Here is an 18,647-nt window from a genome sequence, read left to right as displayed (position 1 = left end):
AGACACTTCATTAACCCTTGCCATTCTTATAGTTATGATAACACCACATCCCCCTTTCTTTGTAAAAGAAAATTATTATAACTTTGTGATATTTTCTTTAACCATCACATTCTATGTGTGATTCTGACTATTAGCTATTATTCATCAAAAACTTGATGAATATGTCCAGAGGAAGTGTATAGTTCTACGATGAAAAAATCGACGAGGTTTCAGCACCGATGCTCTGACCGGTGAGGGGTTAGCAGCTGCGCCACGTAAAACACATGGCCTTACAAAATAAACGGCTGGAGAATTGCCAGGTCTGTGGCTGCGCATGCGCATGGCGACGGCCTGTAACGGTCGCCACCCCTGGGCCAACCCCCACCAGTCCCTCAGCCCTCTCTGAAGCCCCTTGACTGTGGCGGCACTGGACACAGTCTGCAGCCTCCACGCCGGGTTCCTGAAAACTGAGAGCAGACATGCCCAGTCTATCGGGAACTCGGCCTATTGGGGCGGAGCATCTGGGGAGGGCCTTCAGGTAATGTGTGGTGTACTCCCCGATGACGCCGTTTTGGAGGGGGCGGAGTATCCGAAAAAAGGCACCGCCCCAATTCAGTTGTAAAAAGGGATTCTCCACATGATCGCCGATTACGAAATCGGCGTCGGCAAGTGGAGAATCCTGCCCTGTACATTCGCAGATAACTGTTATATCACTTAGACGATAAAATGATTAATTATACAGTCATCACAAATCTTCAGCGGGATTGTCCCTTCTGGGGACTAAGTCCCCATGCCGGCGGAAGAACCGGCGCCAACCACTCCGGCATCAACAGTCCCCGAAAGTGCGGAATTCTCCGCACTTCCGGGAGCTAGGTGGATGCCAGAGGGGTTGGCGCCGCTCCAGCAGGCACCGAAGGGACTGCACAAGTTCGCACATGCGTCAAAGGGCCGGCATGATCTCACGCATGTGCGGAACCACCGCAGTGGTTCCGCACATGCGCAGACCGTCCGGCGTATTTTGGCGCATGTGCAGGGGGTTCCCTTCTCTGTGCCGACCATGATGGAGCCCTACAGGGGCCGGCGCGGAAGGAAGGAGTGCCCCCATGGCACAGGCCCGCCTGCAGATCGGTGGGCCCCGATCACGGGCCAGGCCACCGTGGGGGCCCCCCCCCCGGGGTCGGATCCCCCCGTGGCTCCCCGAGGACCGCCCCAGCCGACTTACTTGCCAGGTCCTGCCGTGTGGGACCATGCGTAACCCACACCGGCAGGACTGGCCACTCCGCCCATCAGGGCCCGGAGAATTGCCGGGTGGGTGCTGCCAACGGCCCCCGACCGGCATGGCATGAACCCTGTCCCCGCCCAAAAACCGGCGCCGGAGATTACGGCAACCGGCATCGGGGCTGCGGGGCCAAATTCACGCCGCCCCCCAGGGATTCTACGACCCGGCGGGGGGGGGTCAGAGAATCCCGCCCTAAGTCTTTCAGGCGATCTTCTTCTTGTGGATTTTCTTAACGGCATCTTCAGGGTATTCAATTGCTCTGCCATATCTTCTTGCTGTGTTTGTGTCAAGTAAGGATTTGGAAAGTCAATGTTCTTGAAGATGTTATCTAGTTCGATAACATTCTGAGGTTGAGCACTGTGATGCGTAACAGCGCTCATCTGTTTCTTCTGTACAGCGATCCCTGTTACGTTTTGACTAAGTATGACCTTGGTGCAAATCGTATCAGAACTTTTGCGATGTGGTGCCATCCCCCTTCAGGATTCTGAATCCGCATGAAGTCACCTTCTTGAAGTTCAGACAGAGGTTTGGTTCGTTTATCATAAACCTGTTTTTTGCTTCTTTTTCTTTGATGTGATATGCTTGTGTATCTCTCGATTATCCATGTCAGGAATGATTATCACAGGTAATGTGGTGCGAAGTCGTCTACCCATTAGCATCTGAGCAGGTGATAATCCAGTTGACAATGGTGTCGCTCTGTACGCTAACAACGCCAACCGTAGATCTTGATTGTCATCAATTGCTTTGCGGAACAATTTATTTATTATTCCTACTCCTTTCTCTGCTTTGCCATTTGACTGAGGATAACATGGGCTTGAAGTAATATGATTGAAGTTGTATTGCTCTGCACTCCCAACTTGAGAAACATGGACCATTGTCAGAGACAATATTGAGAGGTATCCCATGGCATGCAAAAATTGATTTTGTCGCCTTTGTAAGATCTGGCAGTCAAATCTTTCAGCATCATCACCTCTGGAGTAATAGTCTATGACTACCGAATAGTCACGATCTTGGAAATAAAACAAATCCATGCCCACTTTGCTCCATGGACGGTAATGATTTCCACCTCTTTCATGCTTTCTTTGCTCTGTGTTGGCTGATGCATCTGGCAGATTGTACATTCTTGTACATATTGATCAATGTCTCTATTGATTTCCGGCCAATATACCGACTGTCTGGCTCTTCGAAAACATTTTTCTATGCCCTGATGACCCTCATGAATTTACGTTTAGGATTCTGCAGGTCAGGCTGCAGAATCCCTAAACGTAAACTGACAGGAACCACAAAATCTCCCTTAAGCAGGAAACCATCTATTGCAGAAAGATCATCTCTTATATCTTGAAACGCAGATCGACATCCAGTAGGCCATCCTGATTTTAAGTATTGCTTCACCTTCTGGAGCGTCAAATTCTTTTCAGTTTCGGCTTTGATTATGCGTAGTTTTCGGTCAGACACTGGTAGAATCGCGGTAAAGAAAGAGGCTTGAGATTCCACTATTTGGACAATCTCGGGTTCTGATGTTTCCATATCAGTGGCTGCCCTGGATAAGGTATCCACCACAACAAGGTCTTTCTTTCCCTGGTGTATCGACCAGGTCGAAATCATATCGCCTCAGCTTCGTCATCATCCACTGCAACCGTGGAGACATCTCATTGAGGTCTTTTCTGATGATATTTACCAACGGCCTGTGATCGGTTTCGACTGTGAAATGCAGTTGTCTATATATGTAGTTGTGAAATTTTGTGATGCCTATTAGGAGGCTAAGGCACTCTTTTTCAATTTGCATATCTCTGCTCCGTGGGAGTCATTGATCGAGTCGCATACGCAATTGGTTGCCACATCTCATGGTACCATGTGGTGTTCTTTGTGTTGCTTATTTCAGGACGGTTGGCATAGTGTTCACAAAGACCACAAAATAGCTTGAATTTAAACAAAGCTATACATTTATTAACACTGCTAATTTGGATTTGACACATACTCCTAAAGAATACACAGTTGATTATTAACATTTAAACTACACTCATCTACAGCTAATCTTAATACTGACATAAACTATGATCTGCTTTCACTTACACTATCTGTACTTCTGACTCTCTCTAGCTAACTCCTGCACACACTCTCCCACAAGGCTTAGCATTACTGCCTTATATAGTTGTAACGGTAGCTCCCTCCAGTGGTTACTCTAGACACTCCATTAACCCTTGCAGTTCTTACAGTTATGATAATACCACAATTACCATTCACTGCACAAAAACATTCTTCCTCTCATTCCCCCTGCATCTCTTGCCCAAAACCTGATATTGGTGTCCCCTAGTCCTTGTACTATTAGCTAATGGGAACAGTATTACCTTGGGCGGGATTCTCCACTCCCACGCCAAAGTGCCCACGCCGTCGTGAACGCCGTCGAGGTTCACAACGGCGCGAAACGGCCCCTATCCTGACCGATTCATGGCCCGATAATGGGCTAGGAGCGGGGCCGCGTCATCTACACGCGCCAGGCCTTGTCGCCACGTAAAGGCGGCACCGCATACATGACGCGGCCGGCGCCGCATACATGACGCAGCCGGCGCCGCATAACTGGCGTCACCCACGCCAACCCGCGCATGCGTGGTTGCCGTCCTCTCCGAGTCCGCCCCGCAAGAAGATGGCGGACGGATCTTGCGGGGCCGCGGAAGGAAGGAGGTCCTATGTCAGAGAGGACGGCCCGACGATCGGTGGGCACCGATCGCGGGCCATCCCACATTTGAGGTACCCCCCGGTGCAGGATCCCCCCTCCCCACCCCCGCAGGCCACCCCTCCAGCATTCCCACGCTGTTCCCGACAGCAGCGACCAGGTGTGGACGGCGCCGGGGGGATCCCGCCGTGTTGGCCTGGCCGCTCGGCCCATCCGGGCCTGAGAATAGCGGGGGTGCCGGAGAATCGCCATTTTGGGTGTCTCCGGCGATTCTCCGGCCTGCGGCCCGCGGAACCCGACGGGGCCGTTCCCGCCGCCAATATTTCCGGGGATGCTGGTCCGACGCGCTCCCGCGATTCTCCCAAGCGGCGGGAACGGCCCGGTCGAGTTTCGCGGGCCGCAGGCCGGAGAACCGCCGGAGACACCGAAAATGGCGATTCTCCGGCACCCCCGCTATTCTGAGGCCCGGATGGGCCGAGCGGCCAGGCCAAAACGGCGGGTTCCCCCCGGCGCCGTCCACACCTGGTCGCTGCAGTCGTGGGCGGTGCGTGAACGATGGGGGGGCGGCCTGTGGGGGGGCGAGGGGGGAATCCTGCACCGGCCTTCACCTGGAATGTGGTGTGGCCCGCGATCGGTGCCCACCGATCGTCGGGCCATCCTCTCTGAAGGAGGACCTCCTTCCTTCCGCAGCCCCGCAAGATCCGTCCCCCATCTTCTTGTGGAGCGGATTTAGACAGGACGACAACCACGCATGCGCGGGTTGACGCCGGCCAACCTGCGCATGCGCGGATGACGCCCGTTATGCGGCGCCGGCCGCGTCATCTAAGCAGCGCCGCTTTAACGCGGGCGACAAGGCCTGGCGCGTGTAGATGACGCGGCCCCGATCCTGGCCCATTGTCAGGGCCTGAATCGGTCGGGACCGGGGCCGTTCCATGCCGTCGTGAACCTCGACGGCGTTCACGACGGCGCGGCCACTTAGGCGTGACAGTGGAGAATCCCGCCCACTATCTTCCCTCACCAAATGGTTCATTTAAATACACAAGGGATTTACAATGGTTGTCCAAAGAAGTAAAAGAAAACAAGGGAAAACAAGGCATTACCAACTCCAATGGTTGTTCACCCAAAAGTCAAAATTGACCATTTTTGTTTGTAAGTGCGTGGAGAGGATAGGAAGAGGTTTGGTTGGGCTTGTGCCATTGTACCAGCAGTCTATGAGCAGATCAGCTACTTTTTAAATATTCGTTCATGGGATTGCCCATGCCTTATTTCCCTTGAACTGCATAGAAACATACATAGAAAATTGAAGCAGGAGGAGGCCATTTGGCCTTTCAAGCCTGCTCCGTCATTCATTTATGATCATGGCTGATCATCATGTTCAATACTCTAATTTCCCCTTCCTCCAATATCCCTTGATACTTTTATCCCCAAGAGCTTTATCTAAAACCTTCTTGAAATTCTCCTTCATAATCAAAGGCTCTTCCCACCCAGCTTACTCACTCTTCCATCGGGCTGTAGATACAAGTCTGAAGTCTGAGAACACGCACAAACAGATTCAAAAACAGCTTCTTCCCCGCTATCACCAGACTCCTAAACAACCCTCTTATGGACTGACCTGATTAATACTACACCCCTGTATGCTTCACTCGATGCCCGTGTCGATGTATTTAAATTGTGTGCCTTGTGTTTCCCTATTACGTATTTTCTTTTCATGTACTAAATGATCTGTTTGAGCGACACGCAGAAAAATACTTTTAACTGTACCTCAGTACACGTGACAATAAACAAATCCAATCCAATCTAAATTACACACCGTTTTTGCCTCAACTACTTTTTGCGGTAGTGAATTCCACAGAATCAGCACTTTCTGGGTGAAGAAATTTCTCACTCTTATCCTCAAACTAAGACCCCCTAGTTCTGGAATGGTTTGCTCAGTTCAAGGGTCAAACACATTTCTGTGATCTGGAGACACATGTAGGCCAGATCAGGTAAGGGCAACATATTTCCTTCCCTAAAGGACATTAGTGAACCAGATGGGTTATTATGACAATCCGCAATGGTTTCATGGTCGTCATTTGACTTTTAATTTCTGATTTTTGTTGAATTCAAATTCCACCATCTGCTGTTGTGGGATTTGCACCTGGGTTCACGGGAAATTACCCAATATCTGACCCAGTGGGCAGCACGGCAGCACAGTGGTTAGCACAGTTGCTTCACAGCTCCAGGACACCAGGTTCGATTCCCGGCTTGGGTCATTGTCTGTGCGGAGTCTGCACGTTGTCCCCGTGTTTGAGTGGATTTCCTCCAGGTGCTCCGGTTTCCTCCCACAGTCCAAAGATGTGCAGGTTAGGTGGATTGGCTATGCTAAATTGCCCTTAGTGTCCAAAAAAGGATAGGTGGGGTTACAGGGGTAGGGTGGAGGTGTGGGGATAGGGTCGAGGTATGGGCATAGGGTGGAGGTATGGGCTTAGGTAGGGTGCTCTTTCCGTGGGCCGGTGCAGACTTGATGGGCCAAATAGCCTCCTTCTGCATTGTACATTCTATGATTCTATGATCTCTGAATCACAGAATACTACAGTGCAGAAGAGGCCCTTCAGCCCATCGAGTCTGCACTGACGCATGAAAGGCCCTGACCTGCCCACCAAATCCCACTTGCCAGAGCTTAGCCCATAGCCTTGAATGTTATGTTCCACCCCAGGCAACATTCTGGTGAATCTTCACTGCATCCCCTCTAGTGCAATCACATCCTTCCTACAATGTGGCAACCAGAATTGCACACAGTACTCCAGCTGTGGCCAAAGATCTATACAGCTCCATCATGACCGATCTGGTTTTGTAATCTACGCCTCGATTGATAAAAGCATCCCATATGCCTTTTTCACCACTCTACTGACCTACCCTTTGGTTTTGAGAGATCTATGGACAAGCATGCTTAGATCCCTTTGCTTTATGGAACTACCCAGTGTCAGACCTTTCATAGTATACTTCCTTGTTAAATTACTCCTTCCAAAGTGTATCACCTCAGACTTTTCAGGGTTAAATTCCATCTCACACTTACCCACCCATTTGACCATCCCGTCTAGATCTTCCTGTAACCCAAAATACTCAATCTCACGGTTAACCACCCGACCAATCTTTGGGTCATCCACAAACTTTCTGATCCCACCCACCACATTGTCATCTATGGCATCTATTTAAATGACAAAAAAATAGGAGGCCCAGCACAGTTCCACGTGGTATGCTACTGGTCACTGGCTTCCAAACACTAAAGCAGCCATCTCTCATCACCTTCTGTCTCCTACCACTAAGCCAATTATGAATCTACCTTATTAAATCACCCTGTATCTCATGTACATTTGCCTTCTTAATAAGTTTCCCATGTGGGACCTTGTCAAAGGCTTTGCTGAAGTCCATGTAAACAACATCAACTGCACTACGCTCATCTACACATGGTTACATGCTCAAAAAATTCAATCAAATTTGTTAGGCATGACCTCCCTCTGACAAAGCTCTCTGGATTCCTAGTCCATTGATAATACCACTATGCCATTGCCTCCCCACCAACTAACTTTGCAAGTGCATCCCAATGCTACGCAACAACTTTGAACATGTAAAGAGAAAGGAAACTGATGCATGGTGGTCAAGAAACCACTGACATACATTGTGCAAGAATGATCCTGTGGGTAAAATTTGAAAGCAATGTCACCTTTTCCATCAAGTGCAGATTGCTAATATTCTGTACAATCTGGAATTTTGTGGCAGACACAATGTGATTTTTACATGTATATGACCAAACCCACTGTGATTTATTTAACCTGTTTGCTAGTTTTTAAGGTACTAAGCTTTGGAATTACATTCCTAAACCTCGCTGCCTCCTTTGTTGTAATGTGCCTTTAAGGGCATGATATCACGAGAAGGGAAATAGGAACATATGAACATTTGAATTTGGTCATTCGGCTCCTTGAACTTACTCCGTCATTCGATCTGATTGTGACCTCAACTCCACATTCTGCCTACACCCAATACCCTTTAAATCCCTTGTCAATCAAGAATATAACTAACTCTGCCTTAAATTTATTGACTCACCCTGCCTCCACTTCTCTCTGGGGAAGAGAGTTCCAAAGATTTGTGACCTTCTGAGGGAAAGAATTTCTTCTCATCTCTGTCTTAAATGAGAGACCCCTTATTTTTAAACTATGTGCACTATCTCCAGTCTCTACCGGAGAGATATATACCCGATTCAGACGCGACAGGGCCGTTAGATCGCACCCGTTATTTGTATCCCCTACAGTGGAGACAGATGAAAAATATCTGTTCAAATGCATCATGTAATTTAGTCTTAGTTTCATTTTTGCTTTGAGCCGAGCACACACCCAGATCTAATGTCTTTAAGTTTTCTACCTATGTACAACTGTTCTCATGTGCCAAGTCTTAATAAATTAACCCAAAACATGTTTATCCAAACCCTTTCGAGCTTATACAATAAATAAGCACAAGGATTATAATATTATAATAACACAACATCATTAACTGCCCCGCCTCCTCTAAGATGTTTTCTAAAATCGACCTTGTTCACTAAAGCTTAGGGTCGCCTATCCTAAATTTGCTTTCTGTGCCTCGGTGTTGAATTTTGTCTGATTGCATTCTTGTGAAACACCATAGAAGATTTTATTGTGTTGAAGGAGCTATATAAATACAAACTGTTGCTGTTTTAAATTAACATGCCTTTATCTTATATTTGCAGTTCCTCCAAGCTTCCTAAAGCATCCTTCCAACCTCTATGCTTATGAGAGTATGGACATTGAGTTTGAATGCGCAGCCAGTGGGAAGCCAGTCCCTACTGTGAAATGGATAAAGAATGGAGAAGTGGTCATTCCCAGTGATTACTTTCAAATTGTGGTAAGTAGCACAATTCAGTGACATTGCCCTGATTTACTGGAGAAACCAACATTAATGAATCTTCAATTTAACGTGTTCCATTGGACTTAGTTCAAATTAAATTAACTGGAACAATGTTGGCTTGATTATTGATTCTGAACAAAACTGCTTGGTTATGTGTTATTGTAGTTCACAGCAAAAGGGAATCCAGAGATCTTATATGGGTATATTAACAGTGAAAAGGCTGTCAGAGGAGCAGTGGGATCAAAATGGAGACCCATCGCTGGAGGCAGAAGGCACGGCTGAGAGAGTAAATGAGCAATTTGCATCGGTGTTTACCTAAGAAGAAGACATTGCCAAAGCTGCACTAAATGAGGAGGTTCTTGAGATACTGGATGAGATAAAGATAGATAATGAGAAGGTATTAGGGAGGCTGGATAAGTCACCCAACTTGGGGGATATTAACATCCTGGGGTTATCGTTGACCAGGAAATAAACAGGACTAGTCATATAAATACTATGGCTGCAAGAGCAGGTCAGAGGCTTGGAATTTTGTGGAGAATAACTCCCTCCTAACTCTTCAAAGCCCGTTCCACCACCTTCGAGGCACAAATCACTTGAACATAAGAACTAGGAGCAGGAGTAGGCCACCTGGCTCCTCGCGCATGCTCCTCCATTAAATAAGATCATGGCTGACCTTTTTGTGGTGTCAGCTCCAGTTACCCGCCCATTCACCATAACCCTTAGTTCCTTTACTGTTCAAAAATCTAGCTATCTTTGCCTGAAAAACATTCAACAAGGTAGCATCAACTGCTTCACTGGGCAGGGAATTCCACAGATTCACAACCTTTTGGGTGAAGAAGCCCCTCCTCAATGCAGTCCTAAATCTGCTCCCCCTTATTTTGAGGCTTTCCTGGGTGAGTCTAGCTTCAACATCACTCAAGAAGCTCAACACCATCCAGAGCAAAGCAACTCACTTGATTGGCACCCTATCCATCACCTTCATCATTCACCCCTTCCACCACCAATGCACAGTGTCATCGATGTGTTCCATCTACAAGATGCACAGCAGCAACTCACCCACCAAGTCTCCTTCAATCGCTGCACAAACCAATGGCCTCTACTGGCTAGAAGGACAAGGGCAACAGAGGCATGGAAACACTGTCACCTGCAAGTTCACCTCCAAGTCACTCACCAACTTGACTTGGAAATATATCACCGTTCCTTCATTGTCATTGGGTCAAATTCCTAGAACACCCTTCCTCCCAGCATTATTGCTGTTCTGGCAGTTCAAGAAGGCACCACCTTCTCAAGGAGAATTGGGGATGGGCAATAAAAATAAATGCTGGCCGACTCAGCGATGCCCTGATCCCATGAATTAATAATAAAAGAAGGCAACATCAGATGCATTCTAGGCTTCCAACAATGAGCAGCAGGACCCAGGGAACACCCAGCACCAGGGGGCCGCAGGGCAGTGTAAAGAGTTGGAGGCCATATTAACTGAACAGGGCTCAAAGGTGAAGAAGGAGACTGAGGGCATAAAGGATCTGTGTGTCCTTTATGGAACTGTCAGACAATATGTGCCACTTCACCAGGGAGACAGTGTGGTACCTGTGCCACATTCTTTCCAACTTGGCACCATGTTGAGGCGTAGGGTACCTGTTTTCTGTCGTCGTTAAGGTCATGGCAACTCTCAACCACTTTGGTGGGTAAAAACAAAAAGACAGAGGATGCAGTTCACCAGCCTCATCGCACCCGACTTGGTGTTGGGAAGAGGCCTCTCGCAAGATTCGCGCCGCTTGAAACATTGAATGTTGCGAGATGTCGCAATCTGGATTTTGTCTTCACTGGAGCAGTTTGTCCATTTAAGTATACATCATATACGTCCATCAGATGCACCCGGGGCCTGGGCCTCAATAGTCATGCCTGGGAGACTTTGTCAGGAAGCAATTAGAACCGGACCACACAAACATGGAGCAGGCATAATGGGACCTGGGGGGAGGTCCCTCAGGCCATTGGAAACGCCCAGGTGGTCAGGGATAGGGCAGGGTGAAACCCTGGCTCTCCCTCTAGCACATGGGTACCTTGGCACTGCCAGCTCGGTGCCCCAGTGCCAACTGGCCACTCAGGCAGTGCCATCCTGGCACTGGCAGGTGCCAGGTTGGCAATGCCTGGGTGCCTGGAAGATAGATTGACACTACAAGGGATCTGGCCTGGGGGGGCCATATCTGGTAAAGGGGGGATGAAGGGGCATTCGCAGGGGCCTCCCCAAAGTAGAAGATGTGTGGGGGTCAGAAGAGCGTGGGTGGGGTGGGGGGCGGGGGGAGATCAGGGAAGCCAGACAAAATGGCACCCCGAACTGCGAGGCTTGCCAGCAGGTAATGCCTCCAAGTGTGGCCTCAGTGGAGAGAGTGCAAAGTGCCGTTGAATAGTGAGGTGTTTCTGGGCACCTGGACATTAACTTAAGTCTGCCGAATTGTGCCAATCGTATTTCTTAATTTGTGAGAGATTGCGAAGTGTTCATGTCCAAAGGCATCTGGGTGTCCTTGTTCAAGCGTCACTGAAAACTGGCATGCAGGTGCAGCAAGCAACTGGAAGGCATCCAAACATACAAAATAGGAGCAGGAGTAGGCCATTCACGCTTTGAGCCTGCTCCACCATTCAATACGATCATGGCTGAACTGCTTGAGTTTCAAGTTCCAAATTCTGATCTTTTCCCATTAACCTTTGATTCTCTTGCCTAACAAGGGTCCATCTACATCTGCCCTAAAAATATTCAGTAGCTTCATTTCCACCACATTCTGGAATTCCAAGGACAGTACATCTACATGCTCCCTGCTATCCACAGCACATGTTGTTCCTTCAAAGAACTAATAAATTGGTCAAACATGATTTCCCTTTCATAAAACCATGATGACTCTTCCTGATTACCTTAAGTTTTTATAAGTGCCCAACAATGACTTCTGTAATGATCATTTCTAACACTTCCCCCATGACAGACATAACGTTAACTGGCCTGTAGTTTCCTGTTTTCTGCCTCCCTCCTACCTGGAAGAGTTATATTTGCTACTTTCCAGTCTGATTTGAACCTTTCTAGAATCTACAGGGATTTTGGGAAAATGAACACTAACGCATCTACTACCTCATTCGCCACCTCTTTTAATATCCTTGGATGAAGACCATGTGCACCCAGAGACCGTCAGCCCGCAGCTCCATCAGTGTGTTCAGACCCACTTCCCTACTGATTATAATTCCACCAAGTTCCCCTCTCTTACAGCTAATAGTGGAATGTTTCAGTAAGCAAAATATTTATTCATTTCATTTGCAATTTCCTTATTATCTACTATTTAGTTCCCATTCTTACTCTCATGAAGACTAATGCTCACTTTACCAACCCTTTTCCAGTTTAATTACCTATACAAACTCTTGCTGTCATTTTTATATTTCTACCTAGCTTAAGAGGTGTACAAGATTATGAGGGGCATGGACTGCATGGATAGGGAACAGCTGTTCCCCTTAGTTGAATGGATGGTTACGAGGTTGGTTACGTTCAAGTTGAAGGGTAGGATTTTAGCGGGAGGTTCAGGGGGGATTTGAGGAAAAACATTTTTAGCCAGAGGGTGGTGACAGTCTGGAGTGCACTGCCTGGGAGGATGGTAGAGGTGGGATGCCTCACATCCTTTAAAAAGTACCTGGATGAGAACTTGGCATGTCTTGGCATTCAAAGCTACGGGTCAAGTGCTGGCAAATGGGATTAGGATTGGCAGAGCAGGTGCCTTTCATGCGGCGGTGCAGATTCAATGGGCCAAACGGCCTTTTCTGCACTGTATTTTTCTGTGATTCTTCTCATAAGAGAAAGATTCCTTTCTCCTGATAAACCTTTTAGTCATTCTCCGCTGTTATTTATATTCTGGCCATTCATTTGACCTGCCATTCACCTTTGCACAGTTATATGCTTTTTCCTTAAGTTTGATGCTTTCCCTAACTCCTTCAGTTAACCATTGATGGTGGGTCCCCCATTTAGAATTTTTCGTTATAGTAGGAATATACTTATTCTGTGTATTCTGAATTATCCCCTTAAATGTCTGCCACTGCTTCTCCATGATGTATCCTCTAGCCTAGTATCCCAGTTCATTTCACCTAGCTCATCTTTCATACCCATAAAGTTGCCTTTATTTAAGTTTAAAATGCTAGTCTTATACCCACTCTTCGCCCTTTCAATTAGATATAAAATTTAATCATATTGTGGTCGCTGCCAGCTAGGGATGCCTTCACTCTGAGGTCATTAATTAATCCGGTCACATTGCACAATACCAAGTCCAATATAACCTGCTTTCTGGTCGGTTATAGAACATGCTGCTCTAAGGAACTATTTTGAACTCATCATCCAGGCTGCGACTGCCAATCTGATTTTTTCCAGTTCATATGTAGATTAAAGTCATCCATAATTATTGCTATCCCTTTATCACAAGCCCACTATATTTCTCCTTGTACTGTTTGTGGCCTGTAGACTACCCCCACTAGTGACTTCTTCCCCCAACTATTCTCCATCTCCACCCAAACCAATTATACATGCTGACCTTCTCAGACAAGGTCATCTCTAACTATTGCACCAATCCCATCCTTGGTTAACAGTGCTACCCTTGCACCTTTACCTTGTTTCTTTTTCTTCTTGAAAATAAATGGTATATTGGTCTTAAACATATATTGCTGCAATTGTATAGACCCTTGTGAGACTACACCTGTATTATTATGTAGAGTTTGGCATTCTTACCAAAGGAAGGATATACTTGCCATAGAAGGACTGCAACAAAGTTTCACCATGCTGATTCCTGGGATGGTGGGATTGTCCTATGAGGAGAGATTTAGGAGGCTAGGTCCATATTTTCTCGAGTTTAAAAGAATGATAGGTGATCTCATTGAAGCATACAATATTCTTAAAAGTTTTGACAAAGTAGATGCAGGAAGAATGTTCCTCCTGGCTGTGGGGGTCTAGAATAGGGCATACACTCTCAGAATAAGGGATGAGTAGGAATAAGGATTGAGGGAGGAGAGATTTAATCACTCAGAGGGTGATGATTATTTGGAATTCTCTACTCCAGAGGGCTGTGACAGCTCAGTCATTGAGTATGTTCAATGCAGAGATCAATAGATTTCTAGATGTTAAAGATATCAAGAAATACGGGGATAGTGCAGGAAAATGAAGTTGAGGTGGAAGATTAGCCAGGATCTAGTTGAATGACGGAGCAGGCTTGAGGAGCCAAATGACCTCTTCCTGCTCAGATTTCTTATGTTCCTATGCTCCCTCCTGGACCTTCCTGCTCACCACCTCTCCTGATTCGCATACCCTTCCAGTTACTACTTCCTTCCCGTTTATTAAGTCGCTGTTTTTCACATTGGAGGGATGTGTGCAGTAGGGAAGTACCTGATGGTTTTGATATTCATTCATGACTGCAACTTGGATGTACGAGGCGCATTCTCATAATTTGTAGATGACATAAAACCTGGAAGTTGCTTGGGTTTTGAAATGTAGCAGCACTACATGGCTGATCTGGCTTGCTGAAGTCATATGACTGCCATGAGGCAAGCTCACTGTCGGCTGCTATCTTAGTTCAGTTCCATAAAATCTCTCACTGAGAGAGGCCATTGAAGAAGGCTGCTGTCCTTATACATGAAACAGAAGTATAGTGAGGACACAGTCAAGGTTGATTTCTTGGGCAAATAATTCTGCAGAATTTACTATATTTTTATTTATTCATTCTGGGTATATGGGAACCAATGGCAAGACCAACGTTGATTGCCCATTCCTTGTTCTTGAGGGTGTGGCGGTAAGCCGTCTTCTTTGAGCCATTGTGGTTCATTTGGTGAATGTACGCTTATTTGTAGGAGGTACTGGAGGGCTCCTAATGCCTATAAAACTATCCTGTTATCAGGGTATTTAGCTGAGTACGGTAGAGGATTTTAACATCCTGTTTATGGAAATTGATCTTTAATGTGGCAGCTTGATAGGATCTTCATCCAACAGTGTAGTTAGAGGTAGCAGTCAGCAATCCTGAGTGCCAGGGCAGAAGCACAGAGGTGAGATTGGTCTCTGAAATGCTTTGATTTATTTCACAGTGGGGCAAGAGAAACACTGGCATCAAACCAAAAATTCATTCTTAACAATGAGCTTGGAGAAAGCAACAGTGATGTTAATAGCTTGGACATGATCCAAGTTTGATACCCATTTGATAAACTGTTTACTCAGCTGTAAAGGACATTAGATCGCATCCTATTTCACTTTTCTTAACTGTGATTCCTTGTTTTGCATTTTCATCTGTGTAGTTTGAATTAATCTTCATCAAATTGACATATTTCTTTAATTTAAAAAAAAATCCAAAAGTAGCAGCAGAAGGATGAAGATAGTTCATGATTGGCTATAGAATAAGATTAACAATGATGGCTTGATTTCTCCCAGAAGTCTGTGCTATGTAACATTTTTTATTTTATATAAAGTTTTTATGTCCCATTATGATGTAATGCCCCTGGACTGGTAATCTAGAGTCCTAACCCCTAATCAAATGCTCTGGTGTTATACATGGGTTCAAATCCCACCATGGCAGCTGGTGGAATTTAAATTCAATTAATTAATTAAACTAGTCTCAGTCATGGTGACCATGAATTGATTGTTGTAAAAACAGAATATCAACATAATGTCCTGATGAGTTTAAAACTTACAGGTCAACAATAATCAAGAATATTTTTATTCTCAGGAAGTAGGCCTGATAAAATATGAGGAAAATCTTTTTGTGTACAGCATGGACTGCAGCGGTTCGAGTAGGCAGCTCACAACCACCTTCTCAAGTGCAATTAGGGTTTGGCAATAAATTATGGCATCCAGCGAAAGGACAAAACAAAAAGGTTACGATCTGGAATGCACTGCCTGAGAGGGCGATGGAGATCGATTTAATTTCGGCTTTCAGAAAGGGGATTGGATAATTATGCGAAGAGATCAGATTTACAGGGCTATGGGAACAGGACAGGAAAGTGGGACAAACTGAATTGCTATGCAGGGAACAGGCTTGGGCATGATGGGCAGAATAGCCTCTTATTGTTTTGTAACCATTCTCCGATTCTATGGCTACACTTTTTGCCCGTCTCCAATTGTCTTGCGAATGTTGTTTGCACAATTGAGTTGTTTTGGCAGAAGAGAAAGTCATGGGGCGAAATTCTCCTACCCGCCCCGCCATATTTCTGCCCCGACCGGCCGGCGGGAGTCTCCGTAACACCGGCCGGTCAATGGGGTTTCCCATTGTGGGGCAGCCCCACGCCGTCGGGAAACCCCCAGGCGCCGGCAAAACGGAGACTCCCGCCGGCGGAGAATGACGCCCATGTAGTGCGGAATTGGCGGACAGATTAGAAGAAAGAGGAAGACTCCTTCCTTGAAGAGCATCGAAGTTCCTTGTTAGTATAGTGGTTAGTATCCCCGCTTGTCATGCGGGAGACCGGGGTTCAATTCCCTGATGGGGAGAGTTTGTTCCTTACCAGAACAAAATTGGGAATCCTTTTGGGGCCGCACGGTAGCCTTGTGGATAGCACAAATACTTCACAGCTCCAGGGTCCCAGGTTCGATTCTGGCTTGGGTCACTGTCTGTGCGGAGTCTGCACATCCTCCCCGTGTGTGCGTGGGTTTCCTCCGGGTGCTCCGGTTTCCTCCCACAGTCCAAAGATGTGCAGGTTAGGTGGATTGGCCATGATAAATTGCCCTTAGTGTCCAAAATTGCCCTTAGTGTTGGGTGGGGTTACTGGGCTATGGGGATAGGGTGGAGGTGTTGACCTTGGGTCGGGTGCTCCTTCCAAGAGCCGGTGCAGACTCGATGGGCCAAATGGCCTCCTTCTGCACTGTAAATTCTATGTATCAGTCAATCATATTTTGCCACAAATCAACAATTTGTCATAGTTATTTCTTTTTGGGGATAGCCAATATATCAACCAGCTTTGATAAATTCAACCTTATAAATTGCCATGAATTTCCAGCTCTGCAATTATTAGTCCAGAATGATAACAGCTTCATTACTATATTTACATCAGGAGAACTAATGGGGACACAGCAAGAAGAAGGAGCAGATATCATGGCCTTTCAGTTATAACAACTAATCACCCTGATAGTTCAAATGGGCAGTTAGGATGTGAAACCATGCAGAGCAGATAGTCTCAAGTTTGATTTCCAGTTACAGTGATTGAGTCGAATTCAGCTGGTGCACTAAAATTTCAAATCTCAGAGTTCATGGATTGGCAAAGCAAATGCCAGCCTGAGTTCTAACTCTTATTCCTTATCCATTGAATCATGATGAAAAATTGTGTTTGCACGTACCAGGTAAGAATGGGATGGTTATGATACATTACATGTCAAATAGCCTTCATTTTCTTGTTTTTAGCTAAATTTCTATTCGTTTTCAAAACTGTCAGATTTCCCATTGTCTTTTTACATTTATCTTTGTCATATGTCTATCTGTCAGGTTTATCCACATCTTTCTGAATATTATAATTTATGGGGAAACCATTGGTCTGAGTCCTTTTCCCAAACTATGTGGCTTGAGGATTGGCTGGAATTGATTTTTGGGATGCATCTACATTTTGGGAGGGATTGCTGATTCCCATTATTCCTTGAAAGGCAACCTACTGCAAGAGAAATGGGTGAATCACGTAAGAGCACCAAATCGGGCTCCCGCCAGGCGCCTGGCCGATTCCGAGTCACCCAGCTCTGGATCTCACCCTCTCTGGGCCACATTTGCATATTTAAATTAGCCTAATGACTTCACTCGCTGCCCTGCACTCAATGGCTGCACCTGGGAGGCCTCACCAGGGCGTCGTTTAGAACTGGTCCACACAAGTGGGGGTGGGGGGGGGTGACCGGGGGGGACCGGGGGGTGGGGGGGGGGGGGGGGGACCAGAGAACCAAAAAGCTTTTAGTGGCTAGAGGTGAAATTGACCATCGCAAAATCCTGGCCAAATGCCCTACATCTGATCACATGTTGGAAGAAAGATAATTAATGAAGCAGCTGAAGATGTTCGGGCCTAGGACACTACCATTAGGAACTCCTGCAGTCATGTCATGGGATTGAGGTGACTGATCTCCAACAACCAAACCATCTTCCTTTGTGCCTCCAAGCATAGAAGAGCTTTCCCCTGATTCCTATTGACCCTGGTTCTGCGAATGCTCCTTGATGCCATATTTTGTCAAATGCTGCCTTGATGTCAAAGGCAATCACTCTCACCTCAGTTCTGCGGTTCAGCTCTTCTGTCCATGTTTGAACCAAAGCCGTATTAAGGCCAGGAGCTGTGTGATGCTGGCAGAAACCTAACTAAGCATCAGTGAGCAGGCTATAGCTGAGTAAGTGCTGCCTGATAGCATTGTTGATGACCCCTTCCCTCATTTTACAGATGATTAAGAGGAGACTGTTAGGGCAGTAATTGGCCAGGTTGGACTTTTCCTGCTTTTGTATACAGGACACACCTGGGTAATTTTCCACATTGCCAGGTAGATCCCAGTGTCGTAGATATACTGGTTAGGGGTGTGGCAAGTTCTGGAGCACAAACCTTAAGTACTGTTGTCGGCATGGTAGCATAGTGTTTAGCACTGCTGCTTCAAAGCGCCATGGACCCGGGTTCAATTCCAACCTTGGGTGACTGTGTAAAATTTGCATGCTGTCCCCCTTTCTGCATGGGTTTCCTCCGGGTGCTCTGGTTTTCTCCCACAGTACAAAGATGTGCAGGTTAGGTGGGGTTACGATATAAGGTGGGGGATTGGGCCTAGGTGGGGTGCATTGCAGAGGGTCAGAGCAGAGTTGATCGTCTGAA

At 46.5% G+C, this 18,647-nt stretch overlaps 1 protein-coding gene and 1 non-coding gene across 2 annotated transcripts in view; both read left to right on the top strand.

The window, feature by feature from the left end:
* dcc (DCC netrin 1 receptor) overlaps window positions 1-18,647 on the top strand; it is a 1,735,814-nt gene that overhangs the window by 1,067,175 nt on the left and 649,992 nt on the right. The window contains exon 6 of the mRNA XM_072497411.1: window positions 8,674-8,828. Within this exon, the coding sequence (XP_072353512.1) occupies window positions 8,674-8,828 (155 nt within the window). The remainder of the gene's footprint in view (window positions 1-8,673; window positions 8,829-18,647) is intronic.
* trnad-guc (transfer RNA aspartic acid (anticodon GUC)) lies at window positions 16,246-16,317 on the top strand. The gene has a single exon. It is a non-coding gene; the product is annotated as a tRNA-Asp (tRNA).

This window comes from Scyliorhinus torazame, chromosome 3 (assembly GCF_047496885.1).
Source record: "Scyliorhinus torazame isolate Kashiwa2021f chromosome 3, sScyTor2.1, whole genome shotgun sequence".
NCBI lineage: Eukaryota > Metazoa > Chordata > Chondrichthyes > Carcharhiniformes > Scyliorhinidae > Scyliorhinus > Scyliorhinus torazame.
The sequence above is the reverse complement of the archived record's forward strand: the minus strand, read 5'-3'. Positions and strand labels throughout refer to the sequence as shown.